We start from the raw sequence: 21,741 nt of genomic DNA on the forward strand, positions 1-21,741 counted from the left end.
AAATTTCATAAGAAAATAGATTAAAATAATTAAAAACTAAATTACATAATATCTTATATAACTTTCATATTTAATAAAAATAAAAACAATATAATTATATATTTTTCGAATACACTAAAATAAAAATGTTAAAACACTACTTATCAAAAATGTTCAAACATATTGATTTTGTAAATTAGATTTTGTTAAAAATATTCTTACGCTTTTAAAACGTGGACTAAAATATCATTTAGTTAAATTACTATCTTATCAGTCATATTTTATTGATAAAATGAGATATTTTAGCAGTCTCTGACATCTACATCAGTTTTTGGATGAACAAAACTAAATTCGTGATGTTAACCACATAACATCATTAAGTAGAGGGATGTTTTCGCGCATAATATATACTTCGTGTATTTAGGTATACATTAATTTAGTTTGAATGGTTAGCCATGTGATGGCCAATACTTCATGTACCCAGCAATCATTTTTCCTAAATATTCACTTTGGGCTGTGAGTAATGTCCATGAGTAAGAAAAGAAGCATTAGCGAAAGACATTGTGAGTAAATAGTCGAATGAACACTGAAGTGTTTAGGGGGGAGGGGGGACTCCAGGTGGCATACTGGCACGAAAGGTTAGATGAGTTATCGAGATGTGACGATCCTGATGATTTATATGTAACCATTTTCATGTAAAAAGAGCAATGTGATTGATCTATGTTGCTCTCATGAATGACTAATTTCTTTATACAGTAGAGCACTCTGTCTCATTGAAGTTTTGACTCATTTACTATCTAAACTATATTTATAACATTTTCAGATCCACCTTTCTTAAAACATCACTACTTAAAGAGGTCGTCCTAATACTTTTTCTCTCCCCCAATTACCGAGGCGCTACAACCACCGAGTTTTTCGACGCCTGCTCGCCGGCGTCGCCACTGTTCTTCTCCTCTTGTTCCTAGCATCTCCGTTTGGCTCCTTTGTGTTATCTTTGGTCCGTGTCTCAGCTCTGTCCAGGGTTTGATGTCTCTTTCGACAAAGGCGATCCGCTTGGGCTCAAGCGACGTCTTGATGTTCACGTTTCCTACCGTCGTCCGCTTCTCTAGGGGTTCCCGGAAAGCTTCTTCAAATGGCTCCTCTGTTCACCTCGTTCTCTACCATTGCGTCTCTCCTCCTCCTTGCTCCAGATCTGATAGAAAGATCTCACTAGCCATAAATCTGCACCAGAAGTCCCATCCCATCCCACCGCAGTCACTTCTCATTCTCTCTATCTCCGATGCTTTAGATCTATGCTTTCTCAACACCGGTGTTCGTGGGATTCCACACCTAACGCGGTCTATAGATCCTATTCCTCGTCGATCTGAAAGCTTGTATTCGCAGCTCTCCTTCTCAATCTTTGCTGCCGCTGAGCTCACCCGCAAATCTGATGATAGGGTATCTTTCGGTGAGGCTTATCCCCGTGTTACATGCACTCTTCTGCCGCTCATTTTACATATCACACCGTATTTGAGGTGTGAACCTCCACTGGACTCATCTTCCACCTCTTCCACTCTCGGCAGCCGTCGCATTTCCTCAGATTTCGAGTTTTGCTCTGTCCGACGGATACCGAGCCAGTCTAACCACGAGATGAGCTTCATTAATTTCTATTTGGGCTTGGAAAACTCAACATGTCTCACAGGCCCCCATTTCCTGCTACTTGTTTCACAGCCCATTTTTAAAGTGGGGTGGTTTAGTCTCCTTGATTAACCTGCTAAAAATATTCGGTGGGTTCACTAGGATTTTTACCGAAACTGATTTGCAATCAATGCTTCATTTCTCTTGTGCGAAGAGTTTATGTCTCGTTCATTTATCGGTGGGTTCACCGTGCTCATTTTCATCATCTCTAGCATCCTTCTCCTCGGAGAAGCGAACCATATTACCATCCACCTCATCTTTGAGGAATGTTTCCCCTCCAAACACTAAATGGAGGTGTGTATCCTTATCTATAACTGTTTTGTTATCTTGTGGAGCGATTCGTTTGAGGCTGAAGATGCAACAGATGTCATTTCGATGATATTCCGAAGTGCGGATTGGATTTTAGCGTCACGATACAAAGTGACTAAATCTCATGTCTCTAGCGCTGCTGTAATACTTGCTTCGACGCATTTGAGCCCTGCTTCAAGTTCGCTGTCATTCTATCTTAGAGGTTTTTCTACTTTTAGTTTGTATGCTTTGGTGTTTGTCATTGCTAGAGTTCGGTTAAACTCTTTTTTCTTATTTTTAGTTCGAATGTTTGAGTTTTAATGAAAGTTGTGTTCTAGAAAACAAAAAACATTTTCAGATCCATTCTGTTATCATATTGATCTAGTTTTTCAACTTAGAGAACGTAACTATGATCTTGAAACAGAACATACATCATTATCTTTTGAATTGCAGGAGTTAAACACATGCATGGCAGCCAGATCAAAGGCGTGGACTATGACGGTGCAAATAGCGTTTTTTGATTGGTCTTTTTTTTTTTGATAAACTCTAACGGCTGATTCGATTGGCATCGGGAAGAACACACTTAGTGCTATAGAGTGGACTGACTATCATACTGCCTAATCCGAGTTTGGAATATCTTCCGGCTAATGCCAGGGAGTGAACCGATCATCTGTTACGATCCACCATGTAAATCACTTGGGCTGAATCTCAAACCCAAACTGGCCAAATGATGATGATTTAGTTCTCAGGGAGAATCAAACTCATGACTGATGTGGGTACACACCAATTCCCAAGAGATTGTCACTACGCTACCACCACTTGGTTACATTGGTTGGTTTATTTCAGACTTTTACAAATAAAAGTGTACATGGCTTTAAAACTGGAATTGGCTTGCAAGTTTAGATATTAAACACGCAACTTTGAGGATTTCTACCAAGAGAGAACTAGCGGACAAAAAAAAAACAAGAAAGAACAAACAACATAGAAGACCAAAAAGCTGAGAAACAAGAGATCATCATCGCTTAAGCATTTCTTTAACCGAGAAGCCAAGACAGTTCTCAAAGTAGTTGGGAGGTTCTGACACGAAACAAGAGATCACATCCCTCAGTGTAATAACTCCATAAAGCTCATTCTCATCTCCCTCCCCTACATAAACTCGATGCACCGACATCGAAGCCAAACTGTTTATAACACTACCCAAAGTCGAATCAGGCCTACATGTTATCGCAGGAATAGCTAAACCGTATTCCTCTCCCGCCGTAGCAATCTTTGTAGTGAAGTTCCTCACCGTAAGATGCCTGAAGTTAGAGAAGACTTCAGGTTGAAGTAGCAGATATCTAATGTCTCTCATGCTTATGTTTCCAACAATCTTCTTGTTTGTCCCATCAACAACAGGAAGACCACCAATGTTGTTGTCTCTCATTCGCTTGAATGCTTCAAGAATATGTTCGTCGCTGTCAATGCTAATAACCTGAATCCAAGAAACTTGATTTCACCCCCATGAAGATTAAGTTATTAGAGTCTACACTATTACCTCCTTGGGTGACATGAAAGGGAGGCCGAGTTCAGAAATGGGAAGAGAGGAAATGTGATCGAACCAATCTCTGCCTTTACAGTCTTCAAGACCATAAACAACTGCAGATTGAGTAATGTAGTTCTTGATATCTGGCTCACCCGGTTTAATCACCGGGACGTTTCTTAACCGGTACTTGGATAGTAGCAACAAAACACTCAACATGGAACTCTCTGTAGACACCGGAACAAAGGGAGCATATCTAAAGGACTTTAGTATCGTTCTAACCTGCAAGAAAAAATACAAACATATATCATAATCAATCATTGTCATGAAGATGAACATTTTGCGTTTCATAAATGTTGTGAACAGAAAATCAGACTCGAAAAACCAAGAAAATTAAAGAGAAACTCAATTGAGACAAATACATATGTTTATTGGTTATATATAGATTGTGTGAATTAATAATTTATAACTCCTTAGTCCTTACATCCATATATGATATACCATATTCATTTATTTTCAAAATCTAATATTTTTTTTTCTTTAGGAAATATTTATATCTAATAAAAAAAGTTTTCCTAATCCAATGAAAGTGACCTAAATTTTAGTTTACTATCACTAAGGTTGCTCTTAGCGACCTCAATATGATACCATATTCATATATTTTCAAAATCTAATATATTTTTTCTTTAGGAAATATATATATCTAATATAAAAAGTTTTCCTAATCCAATGAAAGTGACATTTAGGTCACTAAGAGCAACCTTATTGTGGGGATGCTCTAAGAGAATCAACACTCAAGCTTACAGTGGTTGATTTGAAAGGCTCTTCGCGTAGAATAACTTGATAAAAATCTTTTCCCAACCTATCAACAGCTGTTGGAGCATCTTTTCCGATACCACGGTCAGCTGCAACACCACCAGCAACGGCAGCTCCAACCGCCGCAGCCGCTAGCCCCGCTGCAGCTACAGGACCAGTTGCACCGAGCGCTGCAACACCTAAAGCTCCAACGGCTCCTGCGCCAACACCAGCAGCGGTTGCTGACGTGGCTGATAATGCGATTGCAGCGAAATCTGCACTCTCAAGAACCCATAGGATGATGGAGGAGTAGTCAATGATTCCTAGATATCGCTCTCTCCAGTCTAGGGAGCCCTTGTGGTCTTTGTTTATCACAGGAGCTGAGAGAATCTTGCTGTCTGAAAGAATCCTTACTGCTTCGGACACAGATGTTTGCGCTGGTATCTCAATCACTATTGATCCATACAAACAACAACAAGAACAAGAAAACAGAACCTAAGCGAGTGTGCTATGATTCTTAAGACCAAGACTATAACTTAGTCTTACCTCTGCCGCCGGGAACTCGAGGGAAGGAGGAGACGGGGATCCCAGCGAAGGCAGAGTTAAGGGTTTCTTGAAGAGACTTGGGAAGGTTCTTCCTCGACTGAACTTTTTCGAAATACGCCTCGCAGCTAGAAACCGCCGAGCTTATCTCCTTATCTAAACTCTCACTTCCCGCCATATCTCGATAACACCTTGTGAAACGCAAAACGATTAAACTTGAATACAATCTCCGTAGAGATTCAATAACGACAAAACGCGGATCTTGTTTAAGGTTTCTTTTTTCTGCTTAAGGGGAAAATGGTAAAAAAAAACAGGGGTGTGCTTCGTGGTGGGACGCGCAACGTGTCGGAGATGGGACCCTTGGTTTCGCTTAACTGGCGGTTACATACCTGCTTTGCGGTGACACATGTCGCTCTATCAAATGGTCGGAGCGCTTCAATCGGAGCCTTCTGACTCGGGTGGGTCAGACTTTAGCACATAGTTTTAAAAAAAAAACTTCAATAGGAGTAGGCATTCGGATCTTCGAATCGGGTTCCGACCTTCGGATCTTAGATATTTAGACCCAATATAATAATTAAAATTTGTCGGTTCAGGTTCGGTTTAGGTTTTATCGGATCCGATTTGGTTCGGGTCTTAGATAGTTTGATTCAATAGGATAATTAGAGTTTGTCGGTTCGAATTCGATCTGGTTTCTTATTTTTAAAATATAAATATTAATTATGTAATATTTTATTACTTTTTTTTTTATAAATAACTGTAATAAAATAGTTAATGTATGCTCCAATTTAATTTGTTAACAGTTTTATTATTTGTTATGTAAGTTTGATTTCCGAATGTCATTGAATTAATATTACATTACATTTCTAATAATATTTGCTAAAAATAAATATGGTAATATACCATAACACATAATATATTTTCCTAATAGATGATATGAACATGATAGTAGTTGCTGAAATCACAAAATATTTTATTGGCTAATATGGTTAGAGTAATTCGCCATATAGATTATTTAACTTTAAACATGTAAGATTTGATACAAATAACCGGACAATTCTGGCTTGAAAAGTTCGACATTATGAGCAATAGCCAATGAAATACTTCAAATAAATTAAAGCAGTTAGACTATATATAATTAATATGATATTTAAGTCAAGTCTATATGATTATTCTTACTTTTTGTATATTATTATTTATAAGACACGCCAGCAACAAAACATGTTAACTACTAATTTTATTTTATTTTTAGTTATTTATATAATATGCAAGATAAAAAAATTAAAAATTCTCTTAAACAATTTAGTTTTAAAAATTTGTAAAAACTGTATTCGTTTGTAAAAACCGTATAGTTTTATACAGATTTGGTGATGGGAAAGGAAACTTCATTTTCTTTTTTATATATCTCAAGTTAGTTTAACTTTTTACTTTGAAATTACATTATATATACACGTTTGTATATCATTATTTATACAATACGCCACTACAAGAAAACAGGGGGATTCTGATGGCCGAAATCGTCGGAAATTCGTCGGAATCGGTCTATTCCGACGAATTTCCGACGAACCCGTCCGTCGGTATCGTTTCGTCGGAAAAAAAAAATTCGTCGGAATTTTGTCAGAAATTCCGACGACTTTCTGACGAATACCGAGAAACGTCATTCTGACGAACTTCCGACGATATTACGATGCGGCTACACGAGACCAGAGTTCATCGAAAAACTACAATTCCGACGAACGTGGTTCCTCGGTTTATTCCGACGAACTTTGGGCGTCGGAATTTACCGACGGACATCGGTCGTCGGAATATACCGACGAACCACGTTCGTCGGTATATTCCGACGGAAATGAGTTTGTCGGTAAATTCCGACGGATATATGTCCGTCGGTATATTCCGACGACCGTTGTCCGTCGGTATATACCCTTTTTTTTTTACAAATTAATTTTGCATTTTTATATATTTTTTGATATTAATAAATTTAAAAAATTGGAAATTTAAAACTAATAATATTAAAATGAAGAAAAAAAGGGATTTGTATATATTTTTTATATATTTTTTGACAAGTGCTATGGCCTCGTCGTGGGTTGAGTTGGAGAAACGGGAGATGCTCTCGACCTGGTTGTTGAACCAATAGATGAACCGGCATGACCCCCGGATCCTGTTGAGGAGCAGCGTGAGGGGCAGCGTGAGGGGCAGAGGGAGCTGGAGCGGGAATATATGCGGGAACCGAGTCATGAGACGATACCGATGCACGGGAACCGCTCACCGAACTACGACGAAGACGGGCTGCGGGGCGGGCTTCATCCTCGGCCCTAAAAAAAAAAATTAACCCATCAAACATATTTTCATTTATATATTTACAAAAGGTTTTATAAACGTTTTAAAAAAAACTATTAAACCTTTTATATATATATATATATATATATATATATATGTATACAAAATTATAAAAATTTATAAATATAGAAAAATGTTGTTAAAAATTTATAAATGAAGAAAAATGTTGTTAAATATTTATATTTTAAAAAAAAAATGTTGTTAAATATTTATTAGTGGAAACTTAAAAAAAAATATAAAAAATTTTAAAATTTTAAAATTTTTACTATACATGATTTACATATATATATATATGTATACAAAATTATAAAAAATTTATAAATATAGAAAAATGTTGTTAAAATTTATAAATGAAGAAAAATGGTGTTAAATATTTATATTTTTTTCAAAAAAACGTTTTTAAAAATCAAAAAACGTTTTTAAAAATCAAAAAACGTTTTTAAAAATAAAAAAAAAAACGTTTTAAAAAATCAAAAAACGTTTTTAAAAATCAAAAAATGTTCCAAAAAAACTAAAACAACAATCCTAACTTATATATCCTAAACTATCCATTCAATCCTAAAATGTTCAATCAAACAACCTAAAATCCGAGATCAACTTCCAAAACCCTAAACAATTGAAAAAAAAAAGGTTTGGGATGATTCTTACATGATTTGGGGTTTGGGGAAGAGATAGGAGGGTGAGGAGAGGATTCGCCGGTGAAGAGAGGCCGGAATCGCCGGAGAGTCGCCGAAATCGCCGAAATCGCCGGAGAGTTTTGAGAGAGAGAGAGGCCGCGGAGATAACGAAGAAGAAAGGAGAAGGGTTTTTATTTCCGTGGATTCCGACGGACACGGGTTCGTCGGTATTCCGTCGGTATATTTAAAATATACCAAATGCCGATTCGCGAAAATTTTCAAGTGGTTTGGTTCTCCCGGGCTAATTGAAATTCCGACGGAACGTGTCCGTCAGTATTTTCCGACGGACACATTCCGTCGGTATATTCCGACGGAATTCCGACGACTTAGTGTTTAGGGTGTTCTTTTCAAGTTTCTAAATGCAAAATCCAAACCTTTGATAATATATATAGTATTTGCATAAAGATTTAACAATAAAAATGTTTTATAACACGATTTTACACAACAATATTTTTTGTAGTGTAAGCTTATATAAATATGATTGTATAAGTACATAATGTTAAGATGAGATGTTATGAAAACAATGATATGCATACATAAATATTTTAATGAGTTGTTATATTTGAACGGTTGCGATCTAATACTATACTAAACACTTATTATGTGTTATTTTCATAGTTTTGGCATCTAAATTTATAGATTTTTATGATTGAAACTTTATAGAAAAACATGTCGTCGGTATTTTCCGACGAAATACCGATGACCTTTCCAATTTTCAATGAAACCCGTTGTCGTCGCTATGTCGTCGGTATATTGCGAGGGATTTCCGACGGACCATTAAAAAAAAAAAAAAAAAAAAAACTAATCAGAATCTTCTGAATCTTCATCAAACTCCCCAACCTCGGCTTCCGGCTCTGAATGTACGACAGCATCATGTCCAAACACAGTCAAATTCTCAACGAGTTGAACATTTTCCAAATCTTCAACTGCCTGGGCGTTGCTGGTAGACTCTGGTTGCAATGGTTCATCATCATCAGAAGTTCCATCCACTCGTCCTCTTGGGTTGATTTGCGTTACAGTAACCCATGGATCGTCTCTGTACGTCACCCGAGGGTAACTGATATAGCACACCTATACATATCAATTATACAAAGTATTAGTTCAATATATAACATTAATTAATTATATTGGTAAAAAATTATGAATATATTGACATACCTGATCAGCTTGCGAACCAAGAATGAAGGGATCATAATATTGAAGTTTCCGCCGCGAATGAACTGATGTAACACCAAACGCATCAATCTTCACTCCTCTATCTGGGGTGGTGTCATACCAATCACAATAGAATACTACACAACGCAATCCAACCATTCCAGGAAATTGGATTTCCAATATTTCTTTTATGTTGCCGTAGTAGACATCGTCACCAGAAGAAGATGAAACACCAGCATCATATGTTGTCTTAGAATGACCTTTCCTTGTGAATGCATATCCTCGCGTACAAAATTTAGGATATGATTTGACCACATAGTTTGGTCCCTGCACAAATTCGCGTATCCAATCATCGAACACAAGACCTCTGGCCAAACCATCATTCACCTATAAAAAAAACATATATGATTGCAAAATTAATTAGTTTATATATATTAAATTTAAACTAATCATTTGCATAGGGTAATAGGATATATGACTCACATAACTACGAAGCCACGCAGCAAATCCGTTATCTCTAAGTTGTCGAAGCTCATCTTCTGTTGAAAGCCTGTGAGTCATACGCAACTCCGCCATATATACACTATATACAAAAATATTATCAATATGAAATAAATTTATTGAATATTAATCTAACAATAAATGAATAAATATTTTTACCTCTCATATTGTAGAACATCTTCACAGTTGGTGAGCAAATATGTTTGCAAATGAGCGTTCTCAGTGTCCGTAAGTCTCCGCTTCGTGAATTTTCCACTAAGTCGTCCTATTTCCTTGAACATGCTTGGGACAGTAACATGATATGTTGCTCTCTCCCCTCTATCATCATGCCGAGCAGGTCTTCGGTGTTTTGTTTGCACTTCTGGTGGAAAATAATTTTCAGCAAAGATTGCAGTTTCTTCATTGATCACCTGTGCCACTATAGATCCTTCCACCCTGCTTTGATTTTTGACCATCTTCTTCAGATGATGCATATAACGCTCAAAAATATACATCCATCTGTACTGCACAGGACCACCAAGTTCCAATTCTCTTGCGAGATGAATAGCAAGATGTTCCATTACATCAAAGAATGATGGAGGAAATATCTTCTCAAGGTTGCACATGCTGACTGGTGCGTTTGTCTTCAAATTATTAATACCCTCTTCAGTCAATACTCTGCTGCATAAGTCACGGAAAAAAACACTAATCCCTGCAATTGCTTCATGAACATTACGTGGCAATAATGCTGAAAAGGCAAACGGAAGGAGGCGCTGCATAATTACATGACAATCATGACTCTTCAAGCCAGTAAACTTTCCTTCGCTTCTATCAACGCAGTTCCCCAAATTTGATGCATATCCGTCAGGAAATTTCACTTTCTCTGTAATCCAATCAAAGAACTCTTCTTTTCTAGCACCATCTAGCCGATAAATGGGAAAAGGGGCCGTACCGTTCTCATCAACGTGAAGTTCAGAACGATCACAAATATCGACTAAATCCAACCTTGACTTCAAATTATCCTTCGTTTTACCTTGGATGTTAAGGACTGTGTTCATCAGATTATCGAAGAAGTTCTTCTCAATATGCATGACATCTAAATTATGCCGCAATAGATGACTCTCCCAATATGGTAGATCCCAGAAAATACTCTTTTTGTGCCAGTTATGTAGCTCTCCAACCGCATTGACTCGAATGTTTTCATGTCCACCTACATCTGGCGTCCTTTCTGCATCAAAATACCTAAACTGCTTCAACAAATCTTTCCCACTAACTTCCTCAGGTGGACCATCAAACACCTGCTTGTTCTTCGTAAACGAAGTCTTACTCCTGCGGTATGGATGATCAGGTGGTAGAAATCGTCTGTGACAGTCAAACCAACACGTTTTCCTTCCGTTCTTTAGTTGGAAAGCATCTGTGTCATCTTGACAATATGGACATGATAGCTTCCCATGTGTTGTCCATCCAGATAACATACCATATGCTGGAAAGTCACTTATTGTCCACATAAGTACTGCCCGCATCTGAAAGTTTTCTTTGCGCGAAACATCGTATGTCTCAAAACCATGCGCCCATAGTTGTTGCAACTCATATATTAGTGGTTGAAGAAACACATCTAGTGATCTTTTAGGATGATCTGGCCCGGGGACTAGAATTGAGAGAAACAAAAACTCTCGTCGCATGCACAAGCTCGGCCGTAAGTTGTACGGTGTCACAATAACTGGCCATAGAGAATACTGCCTTCCATGCTTTCCAAATGGGCTGAAACCATCAGTAGATAATCCAAGATAAACATTTCTTCTCTCTTCCGCAAATTCTGGATATGTTGACTGGAAATTTTTCCAAGCCTTTGCATCTGAAGGATGTCTAATCTCACCATCTGTGGAATGCTCTGCATGCCATCTCATTGCTTTTGCTGTGCGCTCACACTGATACAACCTCTTCAATCTTTCCGTCAAAGGCAAATACCACATTCTTTTGAATGGGATCGGAACTCTTCCCCTCGTCTCCTGATAACGAGGTTTCCCACAAAATTTGCATACATTCCGTGTCTCATCCGCTCTCCAGTAGATCATGCAGTTGTCAATACATACATCTATCACTTCATACGGTAGTTGAAGACCTGCAACAAGTTTCTGAACCTCGTAGTATGAACCCGGTGCAAGGTTATCCTCAGGTAGAATACCTTTGACAAAATCAGTAATCGCATCCATACATTCTTCAGCCAAATTATAGTCTGTCTTAATACCCATTAATCTAGTTGCAGATGATAAGACTGAATGACCATCTCTACAATTTTGATACAAAGGTTGTTTTCCTGCATCCAACATGTCAAAAAATCTCCTAGACTCGGGGTTTGGTTCTTCCCCTCTATAATGATCATGTACCATCTGCTCAGTACCTACACCATAATCTATATCCGTTCTAGATTCTTCTAACCTAATATCAGGCTGAGGTTCACTAACAGGCTGAGGTTCGCTAGTACTACCATATTCATAACCAGTTTCCCCATGAAGGTATTAAACTTTATAATTACGTGAAAACCCTTTCATATACAAATGAGTCCAAACATCAAATTCTTTTATAACCTTATTATTATTGCAAGAAGAGCAGGGACATCTTAACATACCACTTTTTGCATCCGGTTGCTGTTGAACAAGCCTCATGAATTCTCCAATCCCTTGAACGTATTCTTCCGTAAGCAAATTGGTGTTCGGATCCAAATGAGGTTTATCCATCCACGAACGATAATAAACTTCTGAAGACATGATTTTCACGGAATTGTTATGACTAAAGAGAATGAAGAGAGAATGAAGTGTGAATGAGTTGAATGAGGAGGGGTTGTATTTATAGGAAATTGCTTACGGACCTCCGACGACTTTCCGACGAAATTCCGACGGATATAAAGAAGTCCGACGGAATTCCGTCGGAATTGTCCAATCCCAAACGGCTATACAACGGTCATATGTATTTGTCGGCAACGGTCACATGGTTCGTCGGAATTCCGTCGGAAAATACCGATGGAATTCCGACGACTTTGCTGTTAATCGGAATGTCGTCGGAATTCCGTCGGAATATACCGACGAACTTCCGACGACTACAACGGTTACATTTTTTATCGGAATGTCGTCGAAAAGTCGTCGGAAAATTCCGACGAACCGTATGTCGTCGGAATTCCGTCGGAAATGGCCGACGGAATTCCGACGACTTCATTTTTTTGGATTTGGTCGGAAATTTGTCAGTATTCCGTCGCAAATGTCCGACGACCTTGGTGTCCGTCGGAAGCTCCGTCGGAATTCGGAGTGTTTTCTTGTGGTGCGCAATTAACTTAAATTACTACTTAATTACTAATTTTATTCTATTTTTAATTATATATATAACATACAAGAAAGATTTTTTAAATCTATTTTTCTTATTCAGTTCATTTTAAAATGTATGAATAAATTACCAGCTGTTGCAGTAAATAATAATTCTATATATTTGTTAATAGAAAATATTAAATATGTTTTTTTAATCTAGATTTACTTTTAATTTTACTCTAATTTCTATTATATATAATTTTGTATATTATTATCTATGTAATACATAAGTAATAAAAATAATAACCACTAATTGTATTTTTTTTTATTATCTATATAACATTCAAAGGAAGTTTTTTAATCTCTCTTATACAAATAAAATATATTTTTAATATAAGTTATATTTCAACATTTATTTTAAAATTAGTTATTATACGTAATACTGTTTGGAATTTTTTTATCTAATTTTTTTATAATTTAGCAAAAGTTACAATGCTAATTAGGTATAATTAGAAACATTAAAATAGAGGAAAATTGAGCACTGATGATACAATTTCTTTAAATACATATTTGTGATAGCCACTATTTGTAAGTATTATTTGTTCAGTTATTGATTTAAATTGGTTCTTGATTTAGTTTTCTTCAGAACTGAATTGCATAAATAAAAAATAAAAATAAAAAATTACCAACCAATCAAATTAAAACAATTAACTAAAGAGCTTTTATATGAATGAGAGATAAGCATAAATTACTAAATTGACTTCTCAGTTAATATATAGTAGGGTTTGGGTTTCATTAGTTATGCAAATCTCTTTGGTTATGGTTGATTATGAGAATGATGGCCTATAAAATAGAGACGATGTTTTCAAATCTGACATACTGAGATCAGTGTTTCAAATTTTATTCAAGAAACTCAGCAGGATAGTTGCAGAAAGCTGTTTTCTGAAGCAGAATATAATTACAAAAGCTTCAAAACCACTAACTAAAAATATTTTATTATCTACAAACTTTATATGACACATTGACACATATAATTCAAAACCAGATTGGAGAAATTGTTAGAAGATGTCACACAGATAGTATTGTGTTAATTCAAAACCAGATTGGAGAAATTGTTAGAAGATGTCACACAGATAGTATTGTGTACAATGACTTGGATTAGTCCACTCACTGCTATTTGTTTTGAGTTGGAATGCTGTCCTGGGTGGGCTACCATCCTTTTCCATTCCACTACTTTACATGTTAGCTATTTATTCCATCATGCCTAAAACAATTTGAAAAAATAAATGACAAAAAAAAAAAGCAAAAAAAAATGTATCTATACCAATATACATAGTTACTGCCGTCCAAAAAGTCTGGTTTGATGTGATAAATGTTAATATGTATTCATAGGAGCTTGTGATCTCAAACCACTGAAGCTCAATGTGTGACTCTTTGACGGAGATGGACGACCAGAGGAGGAGAAGCTGAGAGAGGAAGAAGAAAGAGGGTAGTTTGGTAATTGATTGGGATCATAGTTTGGTTGTGTGAGGTCGAGTGTCACAGTGGGGTGGGAGTTGGTGGTGGAGACAGAGAAGTGGTGAAAAGGGAAGAAATGGCTTAAGCTCGCTGAAGAAGAGGCGCCAGATTGTAGTAAGGAGGCGGCAGCAGAAGTTCCAGCTGCCATATGAGTTGCTTCCATAGGAAGAGGATGGTCGTGATTTCCTTCGTACGTCGTCATATAAGCGGATGTATCATCTTCTCCGCATCTTTGCACCTACATAAATACATTCTTATTCATATTAATATTCAGGATATAACTCCTTGTCATTTAACACAGATGTAGTAACCGACCATGATCAAAATCGCAGTGGGAGGACTCTCTAGTCCCTTAATTTTAGGGTGAACCCTCCAATCACTGGATCACCATGAAATGGTCTACACAGTCACATTTTTTTGTAAGATTAAAACCAAGTTACCTAAACTGGTTTAATTGGTTAAAGATTCCGGATGTTACAAAGAAATAATTAAGTTTGGATTTTTCTGTTTGTTTGAATTTTCTGGGTTGTGAATATTGTAAATGTTTCGTACCTGTTTCCTTACGGGACAATTTGAGGACATGGAGCAGCGGTAATAGGCTCGTGGAAGAGGATTCGTTTTTGCAGTCTTTTGACCGTATTTCCTCCATTGGCAACCGTCGTTTATCTATACATTCATGTACGTCAATATTAATATGTTACATCTAAATAAAAGAATATATACATATGATGTATCATCATCTAATTTGGTACGTACTGATGGATCTTCACATGGGGCTTTTACACAAACCCTAGTTTTCTTTAAACCTGGTTGCTCATGTTCTTCCAAAAGCTCATGCTGATCTTCATTTCTAGCTGTTTTGACATCTTTCCTGGAAGATAAACATTTATTTTCCACGTTCTTATTCTTAACCTCTCTAGAAACATCATCTAACATCATGGTTTGATTAGTATCCAGATCTTCAAAACTTTGAATCCGAAATCCTAATCCATGCGCCCATATTTTCTTCTCCGACCCTTCCTTGTTATTAATAGAATTATTTTCCGCAATAATTTTCTTTACTTGTTCCTCTTTCTTGGATATTTTCTGCTCTGATCTACCAAGCGTAAGAGATATATCTACATCCAAATCCTCGTGACCATTATCGTCTAGCTTCATAGAAGCTTCATGTTGTTGTCGGATAACATTGGAGACATGCATTTGAAGGGAGTTGTATTCTGTAAGGAACGTAGAGAGTAAGAGCTTTAACTTCTCGTTTTCTTCTCTTACTTTATCCACCTTTGCTTTTGTTGCATCAAGCTCCACTTCCTGTAAGTGTAAATATCAGAACACATTATATTATACTTGCAATATATACAGTTTCATTACATATATTTATTTTTTATCCTCTTGTTTTATGAGCAATACGAGAATCAGTTCTTCATAAACCAAGACACAAGCTGACCAGAGATTGAATACCAAGAAATCAAGAATTTGTACCTATATCAAACTGATTGTAATTACGTGTATTCCATCCGAATAACGGACCGAATCAATTCATATAGCTAAAAAGAAACATGTATTAACTTACATTTATGCGAAAACATGAAAGTTGAATGGAGTATTTATTTCTCAAGAATAAGAAACTTTGTTGACTTTTATAAGATGCAGAAAAATGTAATAATTCCAGGCTTAAAACAAAAGCGTAGGAACTATATACATGTAGATATGCAAATACAGGTATTATATAAACATACGTATCTAAAAATCCGAAACTTTTACCGATCAAAAGTACCAGAGTGAGATTCAAAACAGGTATAATCAAACCAATAAGAGAATATTGTGGTTTAGAATCAAGAAATAGTTTGCTTGTTTGTTTACCTTATCGGATTCTGCCATACCACCATCTAAAGGATGAACACATGAATCGATCTCTTCTTTGATCATGCTATATATTATGATTTAGATGCGATCTTGAAAACAATTGGATCTGTTATTTTGGGTTTTTCTTCTTTGCAAGAAAAAATGTATTATATTCTCTATATTTATATGTAAAGTATTGTAGCTTCTTATAGAGAGCTCCGGTGCCTACATACATTGACTTTGCATTTTAATAAGATGAAAGACAAACTAAAATATTGAGTTTAAATATTGACGATCATCAGATTCATCACCATGTTACCAGCTCTGTTTAGAATAATAATTAACTCCGTCTCGATTCTTGAATAATCCCGAACCGGCGACTCAGCATTATAATTGTTATCAAATAACGAAAATGGTTCAAATTGCCTTGCAATTCAAATCGTGAATCATGTATGATAATACTTTTACTATTCATTAATAATTTTCTACATTTGCGTCATAGCTAAAAGTGTTTGGATCTAGATATATAAATTTTGGATCTAGTATATCTGAAACTTTATAATTTATATTTCTGTTTATATACATCTGAAAGTCAAATCTTTTAGATCAATCAAACCTTTGTTTATTGTATACTTCCTCTGATTTTTAATATAATTCGTTTTAGAATTGTGCACATAAATTAAAAAATCATTAATTTTTTATATTTTCTAAACAAAAACATCATTAATTATTTACCTAACCACAAATAAACCAATAATGAAATAGAAAGTATATTATCATTGGTCATATAACATTAAGTGTTAATAAATTTTACATAGAAAACTGAAAACGTCATATAATTTGAAACATAAAAAATTCTCTAAAACGACTTATATTTATAAAAAAAGGAGGGAATATTAAAACTATATTTTGACATGCGTGTTTATGCGAGTATTTTTTTCATTTTTAAATATATAATTTGATATTATTAAAAATATTTTAAATATATAATTTATATTTTAGTGTTATATATTATGTAACTCTATAATTTTATTGTTTAGGCTTCTTATTCGACATAATTGTTTTTGATAAAATATCAAATTTATTGATCAAAATTAGCTCATTTACAAGAAAATGGATGTGTAAGCTATCCTACTAAAGAACAAATAAAAGAACGAAAGATTCTTAACAAGATTTTTTGGTAACTTCAAACCATGTTCTGAGCAGCCCCTCCTACGGATGGCCTCTGATTTAGTAAAGAGAGGAAATACGATTTCGAAATAGCTTTACAATGTTTCGAATGAGTTTATCCACTGTGACCCAAGCTTCTCCATGGCGTCTTGAATTCCTCTTCTTTCCAAACAGAACTGAGCACTGTCTGGAATATCGTTCGCGTAAGCACCGAGTCCATGCGACATTGAGCAGGTACATTTTAGGATAAACCATATACTTTAACTTTTTGTTACAAAGTAAATCCATATCACTTATGTGATCCCAAAAATCCATGTTAAATCAATTTGGGGTGTATTCAATCTGAAATTTGAAATGATTTGATTTTTGATATATTGTTAAATAATATAGGATTTTAAAGTAGTTTATAAAATGAGAAGTTCAATAAAACGGGATTTAAAAATATATTTTAAAATTTACATTTGAATAATAGTGAATTTATCATTTTAATACAAATCACCTCAAATTCCTAATTGATTATATACTCGCAGGAGTTTTAAACCATTAGAACAATTCGTTGTTGGTTTTGTATTATTGTATTATTATAAGAACTCAAACTCATTTATTGAGTGTTATTAACATTTACGAGACTTAAAAATGAAATATGGTTAGTCTCTCATTTATTTGTTACCAAGCATTTCATCATGTTTGCTTTGATGTTGTTTCATGAGTCATGCATTGCATACCTATTTATATAAAAAAATATTTTTTTTCTTTTTTTTTTTTTTTTTTTTATTTTTTATTCTTTCTTTTTTTTTCAATTATTATTTTTTTTTATAATTTTTTTTTTCGGGGGCCAAGACTTTTCATAAACTGAGCTAGAAGTTTCTCTACTTATCCCATAAAGACTAGCCAATTAAGCACAAGAGTTCACTCTTTTCCTTCCATTTTCTCAAACTCCCAAATCAAACTTTACAACACTCACCCCCATCTATGGCTAGACAATGATGTGCCTAATCTAGCAAGAATGAAGATCAAGCATTGTCGTTCCCGATACTCTCAACATTATGCACATGTAAGACTTTCCTAAGAAGGCCTCACTCATCAAACAATGAAAGCTTAAAAGGAGGGAAAGGTTTTTGGGAGTGGTCTACCACTAGAGTTTGTCAAAAAAGATTGGCATAAAAGATGTGAAAACTCAAGTGTGTATAGCCATGACTCGGTACACAAGGGACCCTAAGCAAGAAGCATTAAGTTCGTTTAGTTCAAATAGGGTTGTAGTTGGCTTCAAAGAGTAGGTTTCAGCAATCAACAAGTTTCAAGAAGAGTTTTCAAGGCACGAAACATACAAGTCTTTTCGAAAGGTGCATAGCTTTTCAGGTGAAACGTAGTGTTCTTTATAAGGCATTTAAAATCATTGCTCCCAGTGCAAGTGAATGCAACCTATATGCCCTAGACTCTCCTAGAAATGCAAAATGATGCAAACTGAATGAATTTGTTTTTTTTTTATGCAAATAGGTATGCAATGCATGACTCATGAAACAACATCAAAGCAAACATGATCAAATGCTTGGTACCTTGGTGTCAAGAGTGGGATTCATTGCATTGTGTTGAACTTGAGTTTAAATTGCTAATTCATTTGTTAAGTTCACTTTTGCAAATTTTCACTTGCAAAGTCTTGTCCTTCTTTACTTCCATCTACTTATCCCTTTTCAAGTTTTTAATATTTCAGGTGAAAATGGTTAAGAAGACAAAGGGAAAGTTGGAAGCTGAGAGGCAAGAAGCTGAAAGACAAGAGTTTGCACTAAGAGGAAAAGCTTTGCCCTCCGAGCCAACTGGCTCAGGGACGCAGAAGACTGTTCGACAGCAGACCTTGGCTGCAAGGAAATCGAAAGAACAGGAGAAAAGGGCAGGGAAAAGTGTAGCAGTTCCCATCCATGAGGAAAGTGAAACTGAGAGTGCTGATGAGCAGGCACCTACGAAGAAAGCCAAGATGTCCAAAGGCAAAGGGGTTGCGGTTGATCGAGATAGGGCGAAGACTCCATCTGTGGAGGAGCTGTATGATCACTTGAAGAATGAGGTCACTTGGACTCCAACCAGGTTCGCCGACCTTGATCTGCTGAAGGAGTTGGGTCTTGACTCTGACATTGAAAAGATGCTAGGACATTTGAAGATGCCTAAACTCCTCACCATGGCATATCCTTTCTACAAGGATGTCACTTGTCAGTTCTTATCTTCTCTTGCGGTCACTTACCACGACACCGCGCATGTGAGGCAAAGATGGGAAAAAATCAGTTTTAAGGTCAATGGACGAGACTACAACATGAACTTCAAGGACATTGGAAGAGTCATGGGGTTCCAAGACCTAGAAGACCACTCCCTACCCAAGTGTGAGAACCTTCCCACGGAGCTTTGGAAGTTGATCACTGGAAACAAACACACTACCGGGGCTGACAAGAATTCACACATCCGACACCCGTCCGTACGTTACCTCCACAGGATGCTAGCCCATGCATTCTACCCACAGAAGCAAGCTGGTACGGTTACTGAGGAAGACATGCGATTGCTCTGTCCGGCTATCCGTCCCTACACCCAACCTGGAGTTTTACCCCTTCCCAACACCGACATCTATGCTACCTTCGGGATGGTCAGTTTCTTTGTGGGTCGTCTCCAGCACTACAGAGACTGGGCGTGGTCCACCACTGACTCGCGCCCAAAGATGGGGATAGGTGGAATGATCACACCACTGCTCCAGTTTCTGAATGTTCCCTTGGGAAAGGACGCAGTGGGACCGAAGTTCATTGATGGCACCTACTTGAGGATTGCTACCTATTTTAGTGGGATGTATGGGAAGGACTACGTCTATCACTACTATTTGCAGGGCAAGCCAGTCGAAGTGCTTCTTCCAAACTGGAACCTGACGAGTTTAGAGATACCTGAAGCTATTAGCTTCAACATACCCAGGAGTACTTTCTTGGAGAACACGGGCCTCTCGATCCAGTTAATGCTGCTCCATCAAGGAGAAGAAGTGTTCCTACGCGACATGACTCGCCTGTTGCAGACCCTTCTGAGCATATCTATGGACCTCCGCGCTACTACTTCAAGCCACATGACGGAGTTCTTCCCCCTGGAGCTCTTCGTGATGCTCATGACCACATTAGTCGCCTTCAGAGGTGGAACAAGGCTCAGGACAGAACGATAGAAAAGCTGAAGGATAAGTGCAAGGCGCTAAGCAAGACGGTAAAGAAGCAGGCAAAGACCTCAGCCAAATTCATGAAGAAAGTAGCTGATGTCTTAACCAGGGGGGGATAGCTGGATGTAGCTCAGCAGACTTCGCTTTCGCGAACACCTCGAACCCCCAGCCTCCACCTCCGCCTGATGCTCTTGGCTTCCCCCTCACTGCTGCGCAGCTTTAGCGTAAGCGGAGGAACCCACCCACTCAACCTTCCATTTCCGGTAACAAGTCCCCATCCCTCGCTTCTTCTGATAGTGAGGACGAGATTGACGAGGTTGAGAGCCACCCTTGGTATGGAGGCTCCGGTTCAGCATCCGGTGGTTACTATACCACCTTCCCACCTGACGACGACGATGTTGGGGCATCAGCCCCCACCTACTATCCATAGGAGGTACTTCTTTCTCTCCCTTGTATATACCATTCCCTTTTTGCATATTAGTTTTCATTTCGGTATCTCTCTCTTTACTTGACAACACAGAGACTGTGTAACTCAAGTTTGGGGGAGGTACCAAGCATTTGATCATGTTTGCTTTGATGTTGTTTCATGAGTCATGCATTGCATACCTATTTGCATAAAAAAAAAAACAAATTCATTCAGTTTGCATCATTTTGCATTTCTAGGAGAGTCTAGGGCATATAGGTTGCATTCACTTGCACTGGGAGCAATGATTTTAAATGCCTTATAAAGAACACTACGTTTCACCTGAAAAGCTATGCACCTCTCGAAAATACTTGTATGTTTCGTGCCTTGAAAACTCTTCTTGAAACTTGTTGATTGCTGAAACCTACTCTTTGAAGCCAACTACAACCCTATTTGAACTAAACGAACTTAATGCTTCTTGCTTAGGGTCCCTTGTGTACCGAGTCATGGCTATACACACTTGAGTTGTCACATCTTCTATGCCAATCTTTTTTGACAAACTCTAGTGGTAGACCACTCCCAAAAACCTTTCCCTCCTTTTAAGCTTTCATTGTTTGATGAGTGAGGCCTTCTTAGGAAAGTCTTACATGTGCATAATGTTGAGAGTATCGGGAACGACAATGCTTGATCTTCATTCTTGCTAGATTAGGCACATCATTGTCTAGCCATAGATGGGGGTGAGTGTTGTAAAGTTTGATTTGGGAGTTTGAGAAAATGGAAGGAAAAGAGTGAACTCTTGTGCTTAATTGGCTAGTCTTTATGGGATAAGTAGACAAATTTCTAGCTCAGTTTATGAAAAGTCTTGGCCCCCGAAAAAAAAATGTTGTAGT

The 21,741-nt window shown here is 36.9% G+C and overlaps 2 protein-coding genes across 2 annotated transcripts; both read right to left on the bottom strand.

The window, feature by feature from the left end:
• Positions 1-2,731: 2,731 nt before the first annotated feature.
• LOC106436098 (SNF1-related protein kinase regulatory subunit gamma-1-like) lies at positions 2,732-5,309 on the bottom strand. Its single transcript, XM_013877053.3, has 4 exons — positions 4,805-5,309; positions 4,268-4,710; positions 3,479-3,745; positions 2,732-3,415 (listed from the first exon to the last, which is right to left on the bottom strand). The coding sequence occupies exons 1-4, from the start codon at positions 4,977-4,979 to the stop codon at positions 2,960-2,962; spliced, it is 1,341 nt and encodes a 446-aa protein (XP_013732507.1). The 5' UTR covers positions 4,980-5,309; the 3' UTR covers positions 2,732-2,959.
• Positions 5,310-14,046: 8,737 nt separating this feature from the next.
• On the bottom strand, positions 14,047-16,807 carry LOC106436097 (probable WRKY transcription factor 36). The gene is made up of 4 exons (XM_013877052.3): positions 16,125-16,807; positions 15,021-15,572; positions 14,817-14,930; positions 14,047-14,502 (listed from the first exon to the last, which is right to left on the bottom strand). Exons 1-4 carry the CDS (start codon positions 16,188-16,190, stop codon positions 14,122-14,124), a joined length of 1,113 nt encoding a protein of 370 aa, XP_013732506.1. The 5' UTR covers positions 16,191-16,807; the 3' UTR covers positions 14,047-14,121.
• Between the last annotated feature and the right edge of the window lie 4,934 nt (positions 16,808-21,741).

This window comes from Brassica napus, chromosome C2 (assembly GCF_020379485.1).
Source record: "Brassica napus cultivar Da-Ae chromosome C2, Da-Ae, whole genome shotgun sequence".
Lineage (NCBI taxonomy): Eukaryota > Viridiplantae > Streptophyta > Magnoliopsida > Brassicales > Brassicaceae > Brassica > Brassica napus.

What these genes read in the sequence shown, in the direction of transcription:
- LOC106436098 (XM_013877053.3), bottom strand. Translation starts at nt 4,979, where the DNA reads ATGGCGGGAAGTGAGAGTTTAGATAAGGAGATAAGCTCGGCGGTTTCT. An exon ending in TCGAGTTCCCGGCGGCAGAG is followed by an intron (nt 4,711 to 4,804) that starts GTAAGACTAAGT and finishes ATGGATCAATAG; the next exon opens with TGATTGAGATACCAGCGCAA. An exon ending in CTTTCATGTCACCCAAGGAG is followed by an intron (nt 3,416 to 3,478) that starts GTAATAGTGTAG and finishes TCTTGGATTCAG; the next exon opens with GTTATTAGCATTGACAGCGA.
- LOC106436097 (XM_013877052.3), bottom strand. Translation starts at nt 16,190, where the DNA reads ATGATCAAAGAAGAGATCGATTCATGTGTTCATCCTTTAGATGGTGGT. An exon ending in GTATGGCAGAATCCGATAAG is followed by an intron (nt 15,573 to 16,124) that starts GTAAACAAACAA and finishes TTACACTTACAG; the next exon opens with GAAGTGGAGCTTGATGCAAC. An exon ending in CCCCATGTGAAGATCCATCA is followed by an intron (nt 14,931 to 15,020) that starts GTACGTACCAAA and finishes ATGAATGTATAG; the next exon opens with ATAAACGACGGTTGCCAATG.